We start from the raw sequence: 18,820 nt of genomic DNA on the forward strand, positions 1-18,820 counted from the left end.
TCCGATTTTCATACTTCTTCTTTCACCAGTTAGATAATAAAATATTTTTTTGAGTATGTCCAAATGTTTGCAGACGGGCTGGATTTAATTCCTATGGAGATATTCTTAGATGTGATACGGCACCCGTGTCAAGCCAGGTTTTTTTAGAATTTTGACTCGCTGTGATAAAAAGGTTGCCCAGCACTGGTCTACGTTATATAAGTATATTCGCAAAATTACGAGGTGTATAAAAACAAACCGGCCGTATAAATATGCCATAAAAAGAATATCATTACAAGGCGCATGAAAAAACTGAGATCATACATAGGCGCATATGCGGGATAGCGTATCAAGAAGGTGTCAGAAGCGACAATCGTAAATTATTTACTTTTCCGCCTTTACGACAGTGCTTAAGTCGAAAATGTAAAGAAAATAAGACGTAAAAAAATCATTAACATGTCACGTGAAACGTAAACCGACTCAAATTAAAGTGTGACTTACAAATATTGGGTGAAGTTCTTCGCTAGATGTCTTTTTAATCCTAGTTTTAAATTAGCCAAAATGTTGGGTTTTTTTTACTTTTCTACGTATATGCAAGATTTTTCTGAATACAAAAACAATAATTTAATAACATAAATACTCCTTGGAGCTTAGAGTAATAACACGCCATTGGCTAATAGAGTCGCCAATACGGACAAAAAACATTATATGATCATCAGCCACAAGGTTAGCTACAGTTAACAGCAACACAACAGGCGCAGGTACTCAAGCCGAGAATTGCAGACGCAAACAGAAATCGTCCGTTACACGTTTGTTAAACTAAAAATCAAACCAAAAATTTGGATCGCTTTTGTTCTATGCAATAGAGCAAAAGGGCTTCTCTGGTGTATTTTTACTATTAGCTTTGGAGTATATTCACAAAGTTGTGTCTGAAAATCGCACAATGTGCGAGACCGGCCAACAGAGGGTGCTGTAAAAACGTTACAAAAGTAGAACAGTGAGAGCTCTGTAAATTTCCGCATTACCCAATAATTCCTTTATATTGATTGAGATATCTATCAAAAAGTTACTTCCTTTGTCTTCGTTTATATATAATTTTCTTTGCGTATTAAAAAAATCATTAATCATCCTTCTTTATGCAGACATTTAATAAAGGTAAATTAAATGCAGCAAAGTCTGTTCATTTGTTACATGAAAGTAAAGTGGTCAGTCTTACGCTTTAGGTGTCAGGAACAATGAAATATTGCAGTTTGTAATGTAATGTAATGTATTATTTTATTTGATTTTTTATTTTTATTTTATTAATTATTTAGAAAACATACTGTCACACATAATAAGTAATAGAAACAAAGATTTTCAAACACAAAATGACCAATTAAGTTTTCATTAATTATGTAAAAGACGTAAACATTAAATAAGACAAAAAAAAATAAATAAAAAAATTAAGTGTGAAAATAATAGTTAAACAATTAACTTTTGCGTTTTCCATGTAGGTTATTGTTGATAACCAATGAAAATACCGAATGCACACTCAGAGCCACCCATGCACACATATATGAACGTATACATAGGCACACATGCATACGCACATCTACACGCAAAAAACATACATAAAACATACGAAAAACATAAATTACATGCGATACATACGAGTATACATAGCATAAACTACTCAAGATGCACATTCAGCAACTATCCCAAATAATCCACTCCATGAAAAAAAAATCTGTACAAATGCAGCGTGCAGTTAAAAATATCTACATTGATAATGACTTCATTCTATTTTTTACAGGTACGTCTAATAAATGAATTTGAGATACGATTGTTTTTACAAGTTGATTTATTTAGATAGTTGTAAAAAAAACTTAAACGACTAGTTATTTATTTTTTGCACCAAAACAGGCCAGGAGGCCCAATTACAGTGGTGAATTACATCACAGAACACCCAAGCTTGGGAAAAATCACATTTTAATTTTTGTGTTCTCACCGGGAATCGAACCCGGAACCTTTCGTGTGTGAGTCAAGCGTCTTGACCACTACACCACGGAGGCCGCCAAAAACAGTATTTTGAGCTTGCCCAAATGTTTGCAGACAAAATGGATGTGATGGTAAATTGCAACTGCAAAAAACTAAGTAGTGTTCAAAGTATAAAATATCTTGGAATAATTATAGACCAGTATTTGAGATGGAATGAACAAATTGAAACTATAACTGCAAAAATTAGGCGCTTAATACATTTTTTCATCCCACTTAGAAATATACTTAAAGTCCCGGACTTGAAACACCTATACCATGCACTGGCAAATTCTGTGTTGACTTACGGTCTAATTGGTTGGGGAGCTTGCACAAAAACCGCCCTTGAACCTGTAGCAATTGCACAGAAATCTTTAATCCGAGTCATCTTAAAAAAAACATTTCGCTATCCAAGTGACTTGCTCTTCAAAGAATTCAGAGTACTGAATATTATTCAACAGTATATATTGAGAACGGTAGTGGTTACACACATAAAGAGAGACATTTACCCAAGCGTCAACCACAACCATAACACAAGATACTCTAATAGGGATCTGATACTAAGTGAAGGGGTCAACACTGTTCTGGCATCGAGACAACACTATAACGTAGGCAAAAAGGTCCATAACCTTTTGCCAGAATCGTGGAAAGACGGGAGTGTTGTCAAGTTACGGAAGGTGTTGACCTCGCTCTTTCATGACATTGGTCGTAGGGAGTCAGAAAAGTTGATGCATGCCACGGATTGGAGAACCTTACTGGATGTCAAAAATAAAATATAAAAAATAAAGAATAATTTAAAAAATATATATTTATAGATGACAACCATGAAGTTTCGCATAAATAAATTGTCTATGTTTTTATGAATGTATGTATGTGTATGCGCATGCGTGTATGTACGTGTGTGTGTATGTACATATGTATATATGTGTATATTTATATATACATGTGTGTATATATGTGTATGTCTGTATGTATATGAATCAAAATGTGTATCCGAATAAGTATATATTGTGTTTGTCTGTGCTCTATATTAATTTGTTAAGTATTATAATATATTAAAATGTAATTGCCTAGCTTGGAACGGGGTATGTACCCTTGTTAGCTGGGCAAAGTGAATATGGAATTGTATTTTGATAATAAGTGTGAATAAATAAATAAAATAAATAAAATAAAATAAAAAGACTGGATTTCACTTCCTAGGGAGTAATTAAGATGAACGAATTACAACAAAGATGGAGAATATTTCAGAAAAGTGAATATGGAAGTCTAGGCATTTGCAGGGCTATGACCTGTCATGTTCTGGTTTAAGTGGCCACTTTACACACTGTGAATTCACCATTTTGCCTGTGTTTAACTTCACTAAAATCAACAGATGGAAGAATTGAAGAAATATGGATGTTAAAAAACAGGCAAAATCTTGAATGTTACACAGTGTGTAAAGTGGCCACTTAAACCAGCTCATGTCAGGTCATAAGCCCTGTAAATGCTTAGACTGCCATATTCCCATCTCTGAAATGTTCTCCATCTCTGTTGTAATTTGTTCACAAGTTATAACTTAAATAAATGCGAAGGTTTTCACGGTCAGTGTTATCAATACCTTTCTTTTTTGGGTAATACCGTGTTTGTTGGATTTGTTCCAAATTATAACTTACATTATTATCAATATGTATAAAATAATTTAAGTAAATATATTACAAGTTATAAAATTAAGACAAATTATGTTTTCTGATTTATTTTTTATCCCGTTTTACATCTGATTGAATTATTTAAGCAACCTTGTATACGTCATCTTTCTGTTTCTGAAGTTCAAACAAGTATTGTAAACCATTATTGGTTAATTTTCTTAAATATGACTTAAGAAACAAATTAATATTTCACGTCCAGCCTAACAGGAATCAAACCTAGCACCTCGAGAAAGGTAGACGAAGGCGTCAACCACTACACAACAAGGTAGACACATCTCCGGTCGATTTCCTGTTTCAGGATTTTTATCTGAGAGCAGCCATGGAGTCGAAAACACTCGTCTAGGATTATGGTTCTATTTCATACACATAACTGTATTTTTCATCCGCACAGACACAGATAAGATGTTTGTACATTAATATTAATGTATCATTAATTAGGGGTGGAGAGGGGTGGATTTGTGATGGCATGACGCTGTTACGGAGATAAGAACATCTGTGACTGAGATAAACCTACCCCCACACTCACTGTAGCAAGAAATCTACACACGACGCTGTATGTAACTATTTTCAGTTACTAAACTTGAAATAATCTGGAAAACAGCTGTGTTAGCAAAACTTTGTAGTAGACAAATAGAGCTGTAATAATCACAATTACTTTCTTGATGATAAGGATGAAACGGAATGCTTCAAAATTCAAATAGAGAATAAACAATAGCAATTCCCCTAATCTTTATGTATATAATTCTTCTGTATGTGTGATGTCACTGAACTCCTCCTAAACAGCTTAACCGATTTACGTGCGGTTTTTGGCGAAATGTAGATTTTTGCGCAGCGCGTGTTCATAGATATTGGAATTTTCAACCGAATAAGTAAAAAAAAAGTTAGAAGCATAAATCTTTTTTTCATCGACCTACCAGAGTTGCATTTGACGAAAATGCATATTCAAAAAAAGAAAGATGTTATATTTTTAGTTTGAAAAAAAGGTCGTTTTTGAATTTTACACAGAAAATTAGCTTTTTATCGCAATTAGATTTTTTTCTTTATATTCCTTATAATTTCTTCCCATTTATTTTTTTATACTGGATTTTTGGTAAAACTAAAATAATATTAACTGACATTTTCCCTAGGAAGTTGTTCATATTTAAATTTATTGCAACAGAGAAGGACAACATTTTTGAGAAGGTAATATGGAAGTCTAGGCATTTACAGGGCTTATGACCTGTCATTGGCTGGTTTACGACGATGGCTTCATTTATCGGTCGTCGCCCTATATTTCAGGTAAAATGATTTAGCACATTTATGCGTCATCGATTATGATGAACACTACATATTGACACAGTAGAGCTCCGTTTATCCGATCTCCAGACATCCAGATTGCGAAATATCCGGATCGTTATCAGGAAATAAAAATGAAAAGAAATGTTATAATTACAAATAAAAAAGGGTACACGAGTCTTTTCGTCAAAGCAATTAACTTTGCTAGACATATTTAGTAAGATTTAAATGTGATTCCAATTATTCACTGTATTATTGCAAAAGTAAATTTTGCATTTTCTTTCAAAACATTATCTTAATTTAATGATTAATCCGATTATTCGGATTTCTGCATATCCAGAAAACGTCTGGCATTCTTACATCCGGATAATTGGAGTTTACTGTACCTACAAATCGATGTCAAGCAAAAAATATTTCCACAAGTGTGGCTATTATTTTATATTATTGTCTGTAATAGGGAAATAAACGGTGCTGTGTGTTGTGCAAGAAAGTTTGACAGCAATCAAAAAGTAGCGAAAAATCAACTAAATTAAAAATTATTGCCGCGTAAAACGACCAACAGCGAGCTGCGATGGAATGACATGAGAAATTGGAGCCAACTTACTTCTGTACCACAGATAAAGAAAGAACCGGGTGCGTCTTCGTAAATGCACGATATTTAATAAAATGCATCTGATTCTGGGTTGGTACCAGTGGCGAGCGGTGAGTTTTAAAGTTGGTAAGCTATGAAAATTCTGATAAAATGTCCATAGCGGTAGTATGGCATATAAAAAACAAGTCTATTGTATATTTAATAAATAATTCATAACAAATGGCTCCAGCGGCTAATAGTTTCAGTAAAAATATTTTCTAATGTAACACAAACATTTGATTTAAAAAATACAATTTAAAAAAACATAATTGCAAAAAAAATAGGAACCCCTATGGATTCGAACCTCCGCCCAAGTCATTAGAAAGCGACGACCCATCCGCGCAGCTATTTCGCGTTTTGCGCCGAGTGTCGAAAAAGTAATTAATAAATTAAATAATTCATTAGCGCACCGGTGCGTCTTCGGCTAAGTCAGACTATGATAACTTGTCTTGAAATAAAACACTATTTCTTAATAAATGATAATAATTTAAAAGTATTCCTTACCGAGTACGATAGTTCACCAAACAAAACATAAATTATGTTTTAAGAATCATTGTTTCATCGACTTTTATAGCACATTATTATTCACATAACGACATAAGTTATACATATTATAATTCTTCATATATATTTATTCTTAACACTATACACTAGTAACGTTTTTATCATAACTCTAACTAAATTTTAAAAGTTTAAATGGATACTGAAGAATAACCTACAATATTCAACTGTCATCGTATGCACAAAAACGAATTACAATTAAAAAACAATAAGCGAATCTTTGTTTTTTAAAACCCACTAAAGGATTTATACTGTATTATGGATTAAAATATTAATTCGTTTCGATTAAAATATCAAAATATTTATTTATTTAAAAGCAAATTTACTTTCAAACCACCGAAACATAAGATTGATAAATTACTTCGACATACAAAATATATTCGTTATCTCTTTCTTACACATAACGAGTGCGCAAATTGTCACCTCCCTTAGACTGTCGTAAGTCAAATTGATGTATTTTAAAGAATATTAGCCCTTATGAAAAAGTATTGAAAGACTTAATTGCATTAATGAAAGCTGCAAAATTTTACTGTAATCCCAAGTGTAATTTTTCGAACGAGATTCTAAAGTTTTAGGTTAAATACGTATTTGAATTAGTGATTTTAAAGTGAGCAGAGTAATCTCGTGTAATCCAGTAGTTATAATTTTGGCCAATAGAGGTGCAACTGGTCGCTGTATGGAATAAAGGAATATATAAATTTACTTACCCAAGAAAAGTAATATATTTTTTTGGTGATGTGTTTTTTCCTAATAATACTACAGTATTATAAAACATTACTTACGATGTCAAAAAAATATGGTAAGCTGCATGTAATCGATTACAAGGAGCATTCGCCACTGGTTGGTACATAGTTGAGTCCGCACGACATAGTTGGGGAGTTTTACGGTAGGTGATTATTACAGTTTTTTATATCAAAGTGGTCTAGCTGTTTTTAGCTGAACATAGAATCGACCTTATTGTACCCGATAACACCAATATCTCATTTTTTTAAATTCTGGACTGGCTGTTTTCTGCATAACTGCGTTCATTTGAGGAACTGACTTTGTAAATATAATAATAAATATATTTTTTTAATTAAACCTTTTTAAAATTTGCTTTATTGATACGTTTTGAACTAAGGCAACGTTCCTTTAAAAATGCCGACATGAAACAAAAAATATTGTAGGAAGATAAAAGATAATTAGAGGTAAAGAAATAAAAGCTTGCAGAAAAAAGTTGAACTTATAAAAAATGATGTACATGAGTACCTACTTCCTACATATATTTTATTTGGTAATAAAATGGTGGTTTAATATTGCATTTTAAGTACCCGGGGTTTTTTATGGCTGAGATGTTGAGATCTTTCATGACCGTGTTTTTTGCAGTCATAGATTGAGATTGTGTGCGTGTACATATGACCATTTATTGCTTTAACCATTAAAATGTCCGACAGCTTAATGTTGAAAATGGTGCCTCGCGTCCGGTTAGTGGATAAAACAAATTCAATATAATTAATGTTATTAAATATTTGTATATAACCACATACCGACTTTTCTTTGTCTACCGGTTTCGAGACGTAACCGTCTCTTCGTCAGGACACCAATTGAACCAACATGCAAACCAACATGCAAAACCCACTATACACCTTCACCATAGTTGTTGCACAAAAATATAAAACCAACACGACATGCATTTTAATAAGCACATGCACTGATTAGGACAAACATGCACTAATTAAATTATGGAAATATTCTCTTGTTTGAATATTAATGAAAAAAGGAGAAGAGATGGGGGGAGGGGATAATTTTAAAAGGTTTTATAGGGTGACCATTACAGTGGAACATCGTATTAAGGACTATATTGGAAGTTTGTTTGATTATTGATCAAAGGATCATTATTTTTTAAAGCTTTCCTAATGTGAAATATTTCCATATTATTTACTTTTAACCCTTTATTAATTGTATGTAAGATTTTAACTCCAGTATTTTTATTTAAGTAATGATTTAAATTGATTAGGTGATTTGCGAATTCAGAGAAACTGTTATTGTGAAGACACCTCATATGTCCTTTAACACGAATATCAAAATTTCTTGATGTTCTCCCAACGTTAACTGAAGGACATGAATCGCACTTTAATTGGAAAACACCTGAATTATTTAATAAACCAATATTGTTATAAAACCTATAAAACCAATTAAGCTTATCCCCTCTCTCCATCCCCTCTTCTTTTTTCATTAATCCTCAAACAATATAATATTTTCATAATTTAATTAGTGCATGTTTGTCCTAATCAGTGCATGTGCTTATTAAAATGCATATCATGTTGGTTTAATATTTTTGTGCAACAACGATGGTAAAGGTATACAGTGGGTTTTGCATGTTGGTTTAATTGGTGTCCTGGCGAAGAGACGGATACGTCTCGAAACCGGTAGACACAGAAAAGTCGGTAAGTGGTTATATACAAATATTTAATAACATTTAGTAAAATGTTTGACCACAAAGTTAATGCTTTAAATGTTAATAATATAATTAATGTATTGGGTAAATAAACGGAAAATATACGTTATGTTTTATAAATAGGCGGTTCTGAAGAAATCAGAAGTAAAAACGAAACGAGACAAAAGGAAAAAAGAAACGCGAAGTTGTCAAAGGAAAATTATCAATAGATTCTAGTTTGCAGAGAAGTTAATTAAGAATCTTTTTTTTTACTTGACATCAAACTTTTATTTCAACACTACAAAGTATATAAGACTACATAAAATATACAACTTATTAGGAAATAATAAAATAAAAGAGAATTCATCATCATTCCCTTTCCGCACTCAATGGTGCATAGGGCACTGCATTGCTACACCAATCGCAGAGTATCTAGCTCATTTTTGTTACATGAAGGTAAGATGATCAGTCTTACGCTTCAGGTACCAGTCCAGGCACTATGAAATACTCCAGTGTAAATGTACCCTTTTCAATAAATATTTCATATCAACCATGTCGAGAATCGAACCTAAGACCTCTTTCATAGTAGGCAAACACGCTATTACACCACGGGGCCGACTAAAAGAGAAAAGAGAATAACTACGATACACTGAAAACACCCGCCCCTTTCTGTAAACTGTTCATAAAGATTGTATTTCTTCAACTTCACATATTCACTTTTAATTTTAAAAAAAACTAACTAAGCGAAAATTTAATATTTCTTTACAATTAAACCGCGAAAATAACAAATCATAGAAACTTTAAAAACTTTCATTGTACCCCTTACTGCAGTGTTATCAATTTGTGATTTTTTATTTCTAATTTCCCGTAGGTTTGAACTTACTCATTGCCGTAAAATACCTACAGTTAAATGCGCATTTTTACGCTAAATGGCGATTTACCTAAAAAAAAAACCAATGAGCATTTTCAAATGTTTTTCGTGTTTTGATACCTAGACAAATAATGTTATTTTTCAAATGTCTAGATTTATAATAACACAAAACCCCGCATTGCTATAACGATTAGTTTTCTAAATAGACGTTTTTTTTAGGAATATAACATTCCTAACATAAGACAATAATTAGAGATATTTCGAGGTACAGAAAAACATATAATATAACATAAAACATCTCTAGAACCGTAAGCGCTGAATGAGGTTTTCGGTTCGCGGTCACGTCGATGTGATTCCTTGCCCGTTAACATTATGTAACAAGGTGAAAGGATATAAAAAAGGGAAGGTTAAAATATTTCGACTGCGATGCGGAAGCTTTTGCCAAAGCCCCGAAAACCGCCACCCGTCAGGACCGGAGCTTTTGTTGGCTCGCTAAGTACGCAAGTAGACATTGAGCCGATATTTCACTCATTTGATCTTTCTCCGACTTTATAGACTGAAAAGTAACAAACCACCTTCCAGTTCGGCGATCGCGAAACTTCAAACGACAAACTCTCCGATTTCCATCCTGGGGAGGATTTATATCGGGAGAGAGTAATGTTAGCCAGCGGAAAATAAACCAATGAAACACCTTTCCATTATTACGTTCACCCCCTATTAAAAGTAAAGCCTAACTTCGGCGGGTAAATTGAAAAAGTTAAACAATAGCATTCATTATTGGAAAAGGATAATTAAAATCTTAAGCGTAGAAGCGAAATAATTCTGAGATTTCAGTTTAAAGGTTAATTTAATCACGATGGAGGCTCTTCCACTTAATAAAAAAATAATAAGGTAAATCGAAAACCGGTACTCATTAAAAAAAAAATTAAATTGAAGCGTTTTTAGTACTATAAGAGTCTATTCAATAAAATACACATATTATTACAATATTAATACATTATAAGAAAAAAAAAACATAAAGTATTCAGACGTACTTGTCTCGATAAACATTAAATAATAGTTTCTCAACGGGTGCTCAGGCATTAGTTTTTATTAAGATTCAAATAAAAGATAAAGCTTAACATATATTTCGTGATAAAAATACTAATTTACTAACGAGTCGGCTCAGGTTCAAAGGCATGGGTCGTTCCTGGTTATGTCACCATAAACTATGTCTCTGTAATAAACTAATGTATGTATAATGCGATTTAATAAATAAATCATTATTTTTAATATTTTTCTGTACTGAAAACATAAAATTACAATACCTTAAGTAATTTATAACCCAGTGCAAATGTTTTATTGTTTTATTTAAGCACCTTAGTGATTTCCGAAGTTTCAAATACTTATATGATACTTACTGGATGGGGATGTGCAAATGACACACTGATCAAACAAATATTAATTGCAAAAAAAGCTTTAATATAAATTATCTTAAGAGTCCCAATCAGAACTAGCTCCCTCCGTATATTCGAAAATCTGAATGTAAAATTTATAAAACAACTTTATGTAAAAGCTCTGTTACTATACGCACACAAACATTATTCTCTACCTTCCATAACTCCTTCCACAAATACAAGAGTTACTAGATACTCCACCCTGATGCTGAAAAAAAAAAAAATTAATACAACCTTTGGTCAAAGAGGATTAGCCTACTACTCGGTTAAAGTGTACAATCTACTTCCATTATCCATCAGGGCAATTAGTAAGTACTCACAATATAAAATTGCTATTGAGAAATGGATAGTGGAGGTGGGTTGCGCACGGATCGATGAGAGGATCAAGCCAAATAGGTAAAATGTGTGTAATGTTTATGAAATTAAGTCTATATAAATTGGTTATGTTTTTTATGGTTATTTTAATTTATATTGTTTATTATGTTAATGATAATTAGGTTAATTAGATTAATTACGTTTTTTTAAATTATTATTATGTTAACTTTGTTAAACAACTAATTTACGGCATGTTTCATATTTTGTAAAATGTTTCCCTCGGCACGGAACACCCCAGTGAGGGAACATTATTCTGTATAAAAAAGAATACAAACAATGTAAAAGTATAAATAAATAAATACATGTTTTTTGTACTGAAATATTCTTATACATTTTCGAGTACATTGCGCTGCATAACGATGTCAAATAAATCGACGTACGATTACAGGCACAGTTGGTGAGACGGTCAACTGTGAAACTAGCATCGCGGGTACGATTCCCGCCAGATGCAAAAACTTATTTTTATTATTCTTCCTAAGGCTAATTATTATTAAGCGATGATAAAGGAATGATCGTATTCTGAAACCGGTCGGCATGAAATTTTTTTTTAATGATTTTACACAAAATAAATAAGAATTTTGATGATTTACGATAAGAAATGACAAACTACGTGCTTTAAATATTGAATTTATCATGAAATAAAACAACTTTGTTTATTTTATTTTATTCAGATCCTCTTGTTCTTGTTAATTAATTAATTGATTTATTTATTAAATAAACGGCCTAAGCCAAAACATTAGTATGAAGAAACGATGTACAAAAAACTGAACAAAAATAACAAAAAAGTATATAGCAAAGAAAAACAAGGGCAATAAAATAATGGTATACAAATTATTGTATATTAATTAATTTATTTATTTATAAATTTATAGCAAAAAAATAACATACAAACTTAATAACAGGGAATCTATATAAAACCAATTAATGTAAAATGAAAACGGAGTATTCTCTGTTTATGATAGTCTCCATCTAACATGGCACAGCCTGTTCTAAGATGGAGATTATATATTAATATTCGATAAAACCATAATTTTATTTATTTATTTAACTTTGTGTACATAAAGTTTTTTGTACATTGGCGGGCTTATTGCAAAATGGCAATTTCTTCCAACCAACCAATAAAATAAAAGTTTTATTTTTATAATTTAAGTTATAGAACATATTCAATATAAAATAAAGATTTAAAAGCTAAGGTTATATAAAAATAGAAATAAACGTATTTGTTTTTAAATTTTTATCTTAAATCAAAACTATTACTCAATGGGAAAAAGGAAAAAAGAGGAAAAAGGAAAGAAGGAAATATTAAGGAAGAGAAAGGAGATGTTTCTTCAGACGTGATTTAAACAGAGATAATGTAGTAATATAGTGGATGGAAGATGATTCCACAGTCGAGTCATAATATAAGACTTCGAGCTAAACCATGCCGATCCTTCATCATCCCACTCTGTGTAAGTGGCGAAGAGATCTACAAAAAGCGCGAAGATCTAACCCAAGGAATAAGGAACTTCAGCCCCTCGGGAAATTGGAAATAAAAAATATTTTCTTACGCGTAGTAAAAAAGTGAACATTAAATCATACGGCAAAGTTTCTTGAAAATGAACGAAAAATATTAATTGCACAAAAAATATTTTTGAATTCCAGCGAAAACGACCATTGCATTGGCCAAGCCGCTTTTACGTCACGATTCGCATTGAATTTTGACGTTTTGTTATTCCAGTACGTACAATGTATGAAGAGGCCATCGTACATTATTTAATCCACGTTTATTTGCATATATTAGTGATTATTCAAGTATTTTTTGTGCATTATGTCTGGAAAAAAAGGTTATAAATACTGAATAGTACCCAGACGCACAACGACAATATAATTGACAATGTCAAAATCCTTCGTAAAAACTACGCGACAATAACGGCCCATATAAATAGTAAGGAAAAATGCCAAACATTGTAGACGAAACTGAATCTTGACGTCACGAGAGTTATGATCAAACATGTCGCGTTTTCGTGAATGCGTATTTTTTAACAATTTTATTTTAAAAATTATGAATGAAAAAAATTACAGATAACAATACCCATATTGATTTTGAAAATAAAATTATTTTTTCTAAATCGATTCCCCATATTTTTATATATTAACTAATCTACATATTCTGAACGTTGGGGCATAAAAACAAAGATTTAAATCTTTAAATAACTTCACGCTATAGTGGATAGTAGATTCAAATAAGTTACTTATAACAAAAAAAACAAAGCAGATTCTGTCCCAGAGAAATATTTGATAATCTTTATCAAATTTAATTTTGTCAATTTTCTTGTTTCGGTATATTCTAAGATATATTTTTCGAGAGGAAAAAATTGCCATATGAACAATCTAACACAGTTACAAAAGAGTAGAAAAACAGGTGAAGTCAAGTTGATAGCGAGGAAAATAAATGAAAATATGAGTGAACGTAAATATTATTGTGTCAGAAAATGGGGTTAGCGAAGGAAATATGGCTTCTCACTCAGTGACGTGACGGGTGGGAAGGGGGGGGGGGGGATGAAAGAATAAGGGGATGACGCGTGATGCGAACCCTGATCAGATTAGGGGGTGCAGATACATAATATAGACAGACATAAATGTGTATATTTATCACTTTCTGACGGATCCTATTACCGATACATTCTATAGAAAGAAATACATTATTCACAGTATGATTTTATTAAGTAACGTCTTACGTTTAACGCTGGTTTTATAAACATTCTCCAGTAAGCGTCATACCGTTTTTTAATTTGATACACCGGTGAATTTCAGCACTTTAAGGACGTTTGTTGCGTAACCAGTCAGTTGAATAATGATGACTTGACACATGATTTCGGCCGATTGATGCAATACAATTCGTTATCTTCCGCGCCGATGCCGTACTTGATACTGACAGGTATTTTTTTTTCTTCCGCTTAATTAAAATAATTGTTTTGTAAATTCTCCGATCATCAAACTACATCGACTCGGATACGTGTATGAAGAAATTGATGTCTCGTTTTCCATTTTCGGTTTGTAGAGAGAAAATTCTTACGGCGATAAAATCAACTAACTTTTATACATTATTCTAATGCCGTAAAATCACTCTGACTTTTTTATTTTGCTTACCTACACTTAAATAATACCTACTGTTAGTTCAACAATGTTTTGAGTATGTCCGAATGTTTGCAGACTGGCTGGATTTCCTCCCTAGGGATTTATTCAGATCTAAATTTGTCGCAACAGAGGGAAAACTTCCATATTCCCTTCCCCATATCTTACAGCCATGAGTTGCACAATGTAGTTCTGTGACTAACACAGAACTGTTCTGCCTCGGCCAGGCAATATCCGGATTTTAATCCGATAGAAAATCTATGGTTAAGGATATTATGTCAATGTAATATATTTATCTGGAATACATTATCTCTGTCTAGCTAGGCAAAACCTGTTTTAAGGCTCATGTTTATGCAGGAATAAACGATTTACCAAACAAGAGCGATAATAGTACAAACCACCGACATACTATATCAATAGTAAATAATAAATTACTTTCTTCCTTACAGATATGTTTCAGCAAGTTTTTAAAAATTCCAACAGCATATTTTTAACAAAAATTTCAAGTTAAAAACACTTTTTTACTCCTGGGCCGCGATTATGAACGCTATCTTTATCGGTACATTTTGAAACGGTATAACCTAACCTCGATATTTATGTACTAAAATGGGTGTATTTGTATGAAAATTCAAAATTACTTCGTCGGTAACCTGTAATTGAACATGTTTAGAAAAAAAAAAGTAAATATATTCTATTTTTCATACAGAAAATTTAATTCTACTTTAAATATAAAACTGAAGATAAATTTAAACTTACTATTAGAATACTGACCCTGGGCTGGTGTTTTGAACGAAATTACGCGCGAAGAGATCGCTCTGATAGCGTGTATTCAGTACGTAAATACGCGTTAAAAATGCGTTTTCTACGCGCGCTTTTGCGTTCAGAATACCGCCGAAGGTATATGTATATTGAGGTTTCACAAGAATACTTTCCCTAATAACAAAAGAATCCTATACACTTGCCTTATATCCAAAATTCCGAATCCCTCAAATAATTCGTTACTGGAAGAATGTAGTTTATTGAATGAATTAATTCAATACTAGATAGTGATGCGATTTTTTTTGTTTCGGCACTTAATCGGTTTTTCGAAATTCGTTATCTTAATTTATTTCAGTATAATAAGTTCTTTTCACTTTTGACTACTGAGTGACACTAATGGAGATTTAAACGTGTTTTTATTATTTTGTTTAAAAAAACAGATTATTTTTCCAGTCAGTTGTCAACCGCGCTCCCCAGAGTCGTAACAAAACGCGCTTCGTCGCTTTGTTAACTCCGCAATTTATTAAAAAGTTTTTGTAAATAAGATTTCTAATCTTAAATTCTTCAGTGTAAATTGGTGAATCATTAATGAAGAGTGGTGGTCTTTGCTACTAAGCAAGCCGGCTGTGTGCACCGAGATTATTACGAATTTACGGAGAACGGGAGGACATTTTTAAAGGTAGGAGTTTTTATTCGACACCCAAATCCTTTGGAAAAACGCCAAAGTAATAACCACTTTACGAGTATTTAAAAAAATATATCTCAAGACCTCGTAGCATACACCTCGCTTCTAATTTTTAACGAATAAAGTTCTTCGTTTCCAAATAACGTTTGCAATGTAACACGTAATATCACATAATAAACAAATATGAAAAAAATGTGTACATACCTTTTAAGAAAAATCTTTTACAGATTTTATAAAAAAACATTATTTTTATTTTTATGTTACATAATATTTCCAATGCTTCGATATGGAACATCTAGCTTCAAAGCCTAAATAGCACAACTTTATCTTGTTAACATGGATTAGGGGTGGATGAATTCGCAAGGGATTATGCAGTAAAATTTAACTCGAATATACTCCCATAACTCTTACCTGTTATGTGAAATTCTCAGCCTTGTAAATATACTAAAATTGTAGCGTATATTTGTCGAGATGTGTGTTCACAAAAAAAAAATTATTGGTGTTGTTTTATAAATACCTATAAAATAATATAACAATACCACGAAGGCATAATTATTTTACTGCAGGCCCCGCGGTTGATGTTTATAATAATTAGAGTTTTTAAGAGATTTAATTATTTAAGCATATGATTTGATACAACATAGGGATATATTTCTAATTGTTAAAAATTGTTTTTTAAACATTATTTTAGGTGGATAAGCGTCAAGTCGTTTTGTATATCTTTATGTACATAATATGTAGATTGGGGTGTCGGTCATTTTTTTTTATTAAAGTACACAAAGTTTGAATAACTCCCTACGCCATTCGACAAAAAGTCGGGATAAAATTGAAGAGCGTGACATATGGAGATATGGTTTATTTACGCCCAATGGACTTTTTTGCATCAGGTGAATATGATCGGAACGTGTAATAAAAGTTGATGGTAAAATAAATTAACATAAAGGAAATAAACTTGTATGTTTGAGCAATAAAATGAAAAATAAAAAAAAATAACATTAATCAAGAAAATTAAAATAAGAATTTTCTAAAAAATATTTTTAATATTTAAGGAAAAAATACATCAATTGAGATGGAAAGAACAAGACAAAAATGGTTATATTGAAAGATTTAGAAAAAAGTTAAAACTATTTTCGCGTAAAACAGTGAATAACATTACAAAGTCAGGTTAATTCCAAATAACACTTAAAAGCCAGAATCACACATAAAGTATAATTAACGCTAAAAAAAATAGGAGTTAAAAACACAAATCATATTTAATTGAAATAAACTGACAAAACATTGAAAAATTACTTTTTTTTAAAATATTCCTTTATTTTTTTTCAATTTTTGTACTTATTTATTTTAATTGAAAATAATGTCTCGTCACTGGGGGTGTACCGTGCTGAGGGGAAAAAAGTATAAAGTTTTGAAACATTTTCTCATTTTTTATTCATGATTTTTGAGCGTGATAAAACACAAACATCAGTATTAAAAAAATAAAATAAATCCTCGAAAAGACTGCAGTAATTGAACGTAGTTATGCAGAAAGCTGCCAGTCCACAATTTCGAAAAAAAAAAAATATTGTTGTTTTCGGGTGCACTAAGGTCAAATCTATGTTCTGCCAAAAAAACTAGACCGTTTTCATACGATTAAACTGTAATAATCACCTACTGAAAAAAGTATCGATCACAAAAACGGCATTTCTCAATTTGCAAAAAACACCCACAGCACTAAAAAAATCTGACGGTAGAAATCATTAAAACTGGTTAAATACATACTTATATTCTCGTTTGTGTGTAAAAAAATAATGTTTTCATTGTTTATCATTTTTCAAAATCAAAAACATTCCAACAGTCAGTGAATATTTGATCATCACTCGTTTCATAAAGGTGCTATTTTCTCAGTTTCACTTTTCTATGGCTAGCTGTTTTCTGCATAACTACGTTCAATTATGAAACTGCCATTTTCTTCTTACATTTTAACGGTCAAACGAGTTCAAAAGGGCGAACGAGAGAACGGTCTACCACAAAAATACTGGGCACTATAATGTCAAAATGCATCAAGTTACGAGCATTAACAAATATTGAAAAGTTTTATTTTGCTCTCCTGCAAAAAAGTCCATTCAGACATACAACAATGTTTTTCTGGGGGTGCGATATGTCAAGAGACCTCGTTCTGACTGAGACTTGTAAAAAAAATGTTTTTTGAGTACAAAAGTTATTTGTTTGACTAATGCGTCATTATTAGCACATCCAAATCCAATTATACCATATTCCAAAATTGATTAACATAAAGTGGGTGAATAATTATTTGGTCAGACAGCAAAGTTAGAGAGTGGAAGTTACCTCCTGCGAGGCCATCAGGGGGTCCCCCACATCCTCTGCACACAAGCGGCCGGTCCTGTAGAGGAGCGCCAGGCCGCCCAAGAGGAATAGGGCTGCGGCCGCGGCCACCCGCCGGCCCGCTGATCCGCGCATCCTGCACACCCCCCGCATTAGCGCCCACCCCTCACCAGCCCTAGAAGGTAAACACAAACCCTATTACATTTTGCGACTCAGAGGTGATGAAGACTAACGAAACAGGAACGGAAATGAAAGATTTTACTCGGTGGAATTAGGCACATGCGAGGACTGAAATGTTTTATGATTGTTAGAATAACGCGAAATTCAGCATTTCAACGAGTACAATGTAAGCATTTATTAAGATACATTTTTTTCATTTAATGCTTTAGAGTGTGTAGTGAGTATGCACGTACATATTACATATAATTAATTCGTTGAATACGTGATAAGTTCTTATTTCTTTCTTTAATGTTTTTTTTTGTACAGCTTTACAGTTTTTAATATAGAAACAACGATTTTTTTTCAGATCTTAATTTGTAGATTTCCAGAATGCGTGATATAAATATTTGGTTTATTCAAGAAGTTTTGTGAGAATAATTTTAAAAAAATACAACACGTTACATCTAATCCTGTCGCTACAAATATTTTTTTACTTAACAAAATATTTTTTATATTACTTACATAAAAATAAATCTAAT

General features: G+C 32.0%; 1 protein-coding gene across 1 annotated transcript in view; it reads right to left on the reverse strand.

The window, feature by feature from the left end:
- The window catches only part of Tpst (tyrosylprotein sulfotransferase), a 58,716-nt gene extending 40,425 nt beyond the window's left edge, over positions 1–18,291 (reverse strand). The window contains exon 1 of the mRNA XM_088235931.1: positions 18,126–18,291. Within this exon, the coding sequence (XP_088092057.1) occupies positions 18,126–18,275 (150 nt within the window). The 5' untranslated portion in view covers positions 18,276–18,291. The remainder of the gene's footprint in view (positions 1–18,125) is intronic.
- Positions 18,292–18,820: the final 529 nt, after the last annotated feature.

Source organism: Micrasema longulum, unplaced genomic scaffold, assembly GCF_059751315.1.
Source record: "Micrasema longulum isolate JH-2025_06_02 unplaced genomic scaffold, ASM5975131v1 h1tg001474l, whole genome shotgun sequence".
Taxonomy (NCBI): domain Eukaryota; kingdom Metazoa; phylum Arthropoda; class Insecta; order Trichoptera; family Brachycentridae; genus Micrasema; species Micrasema longulum.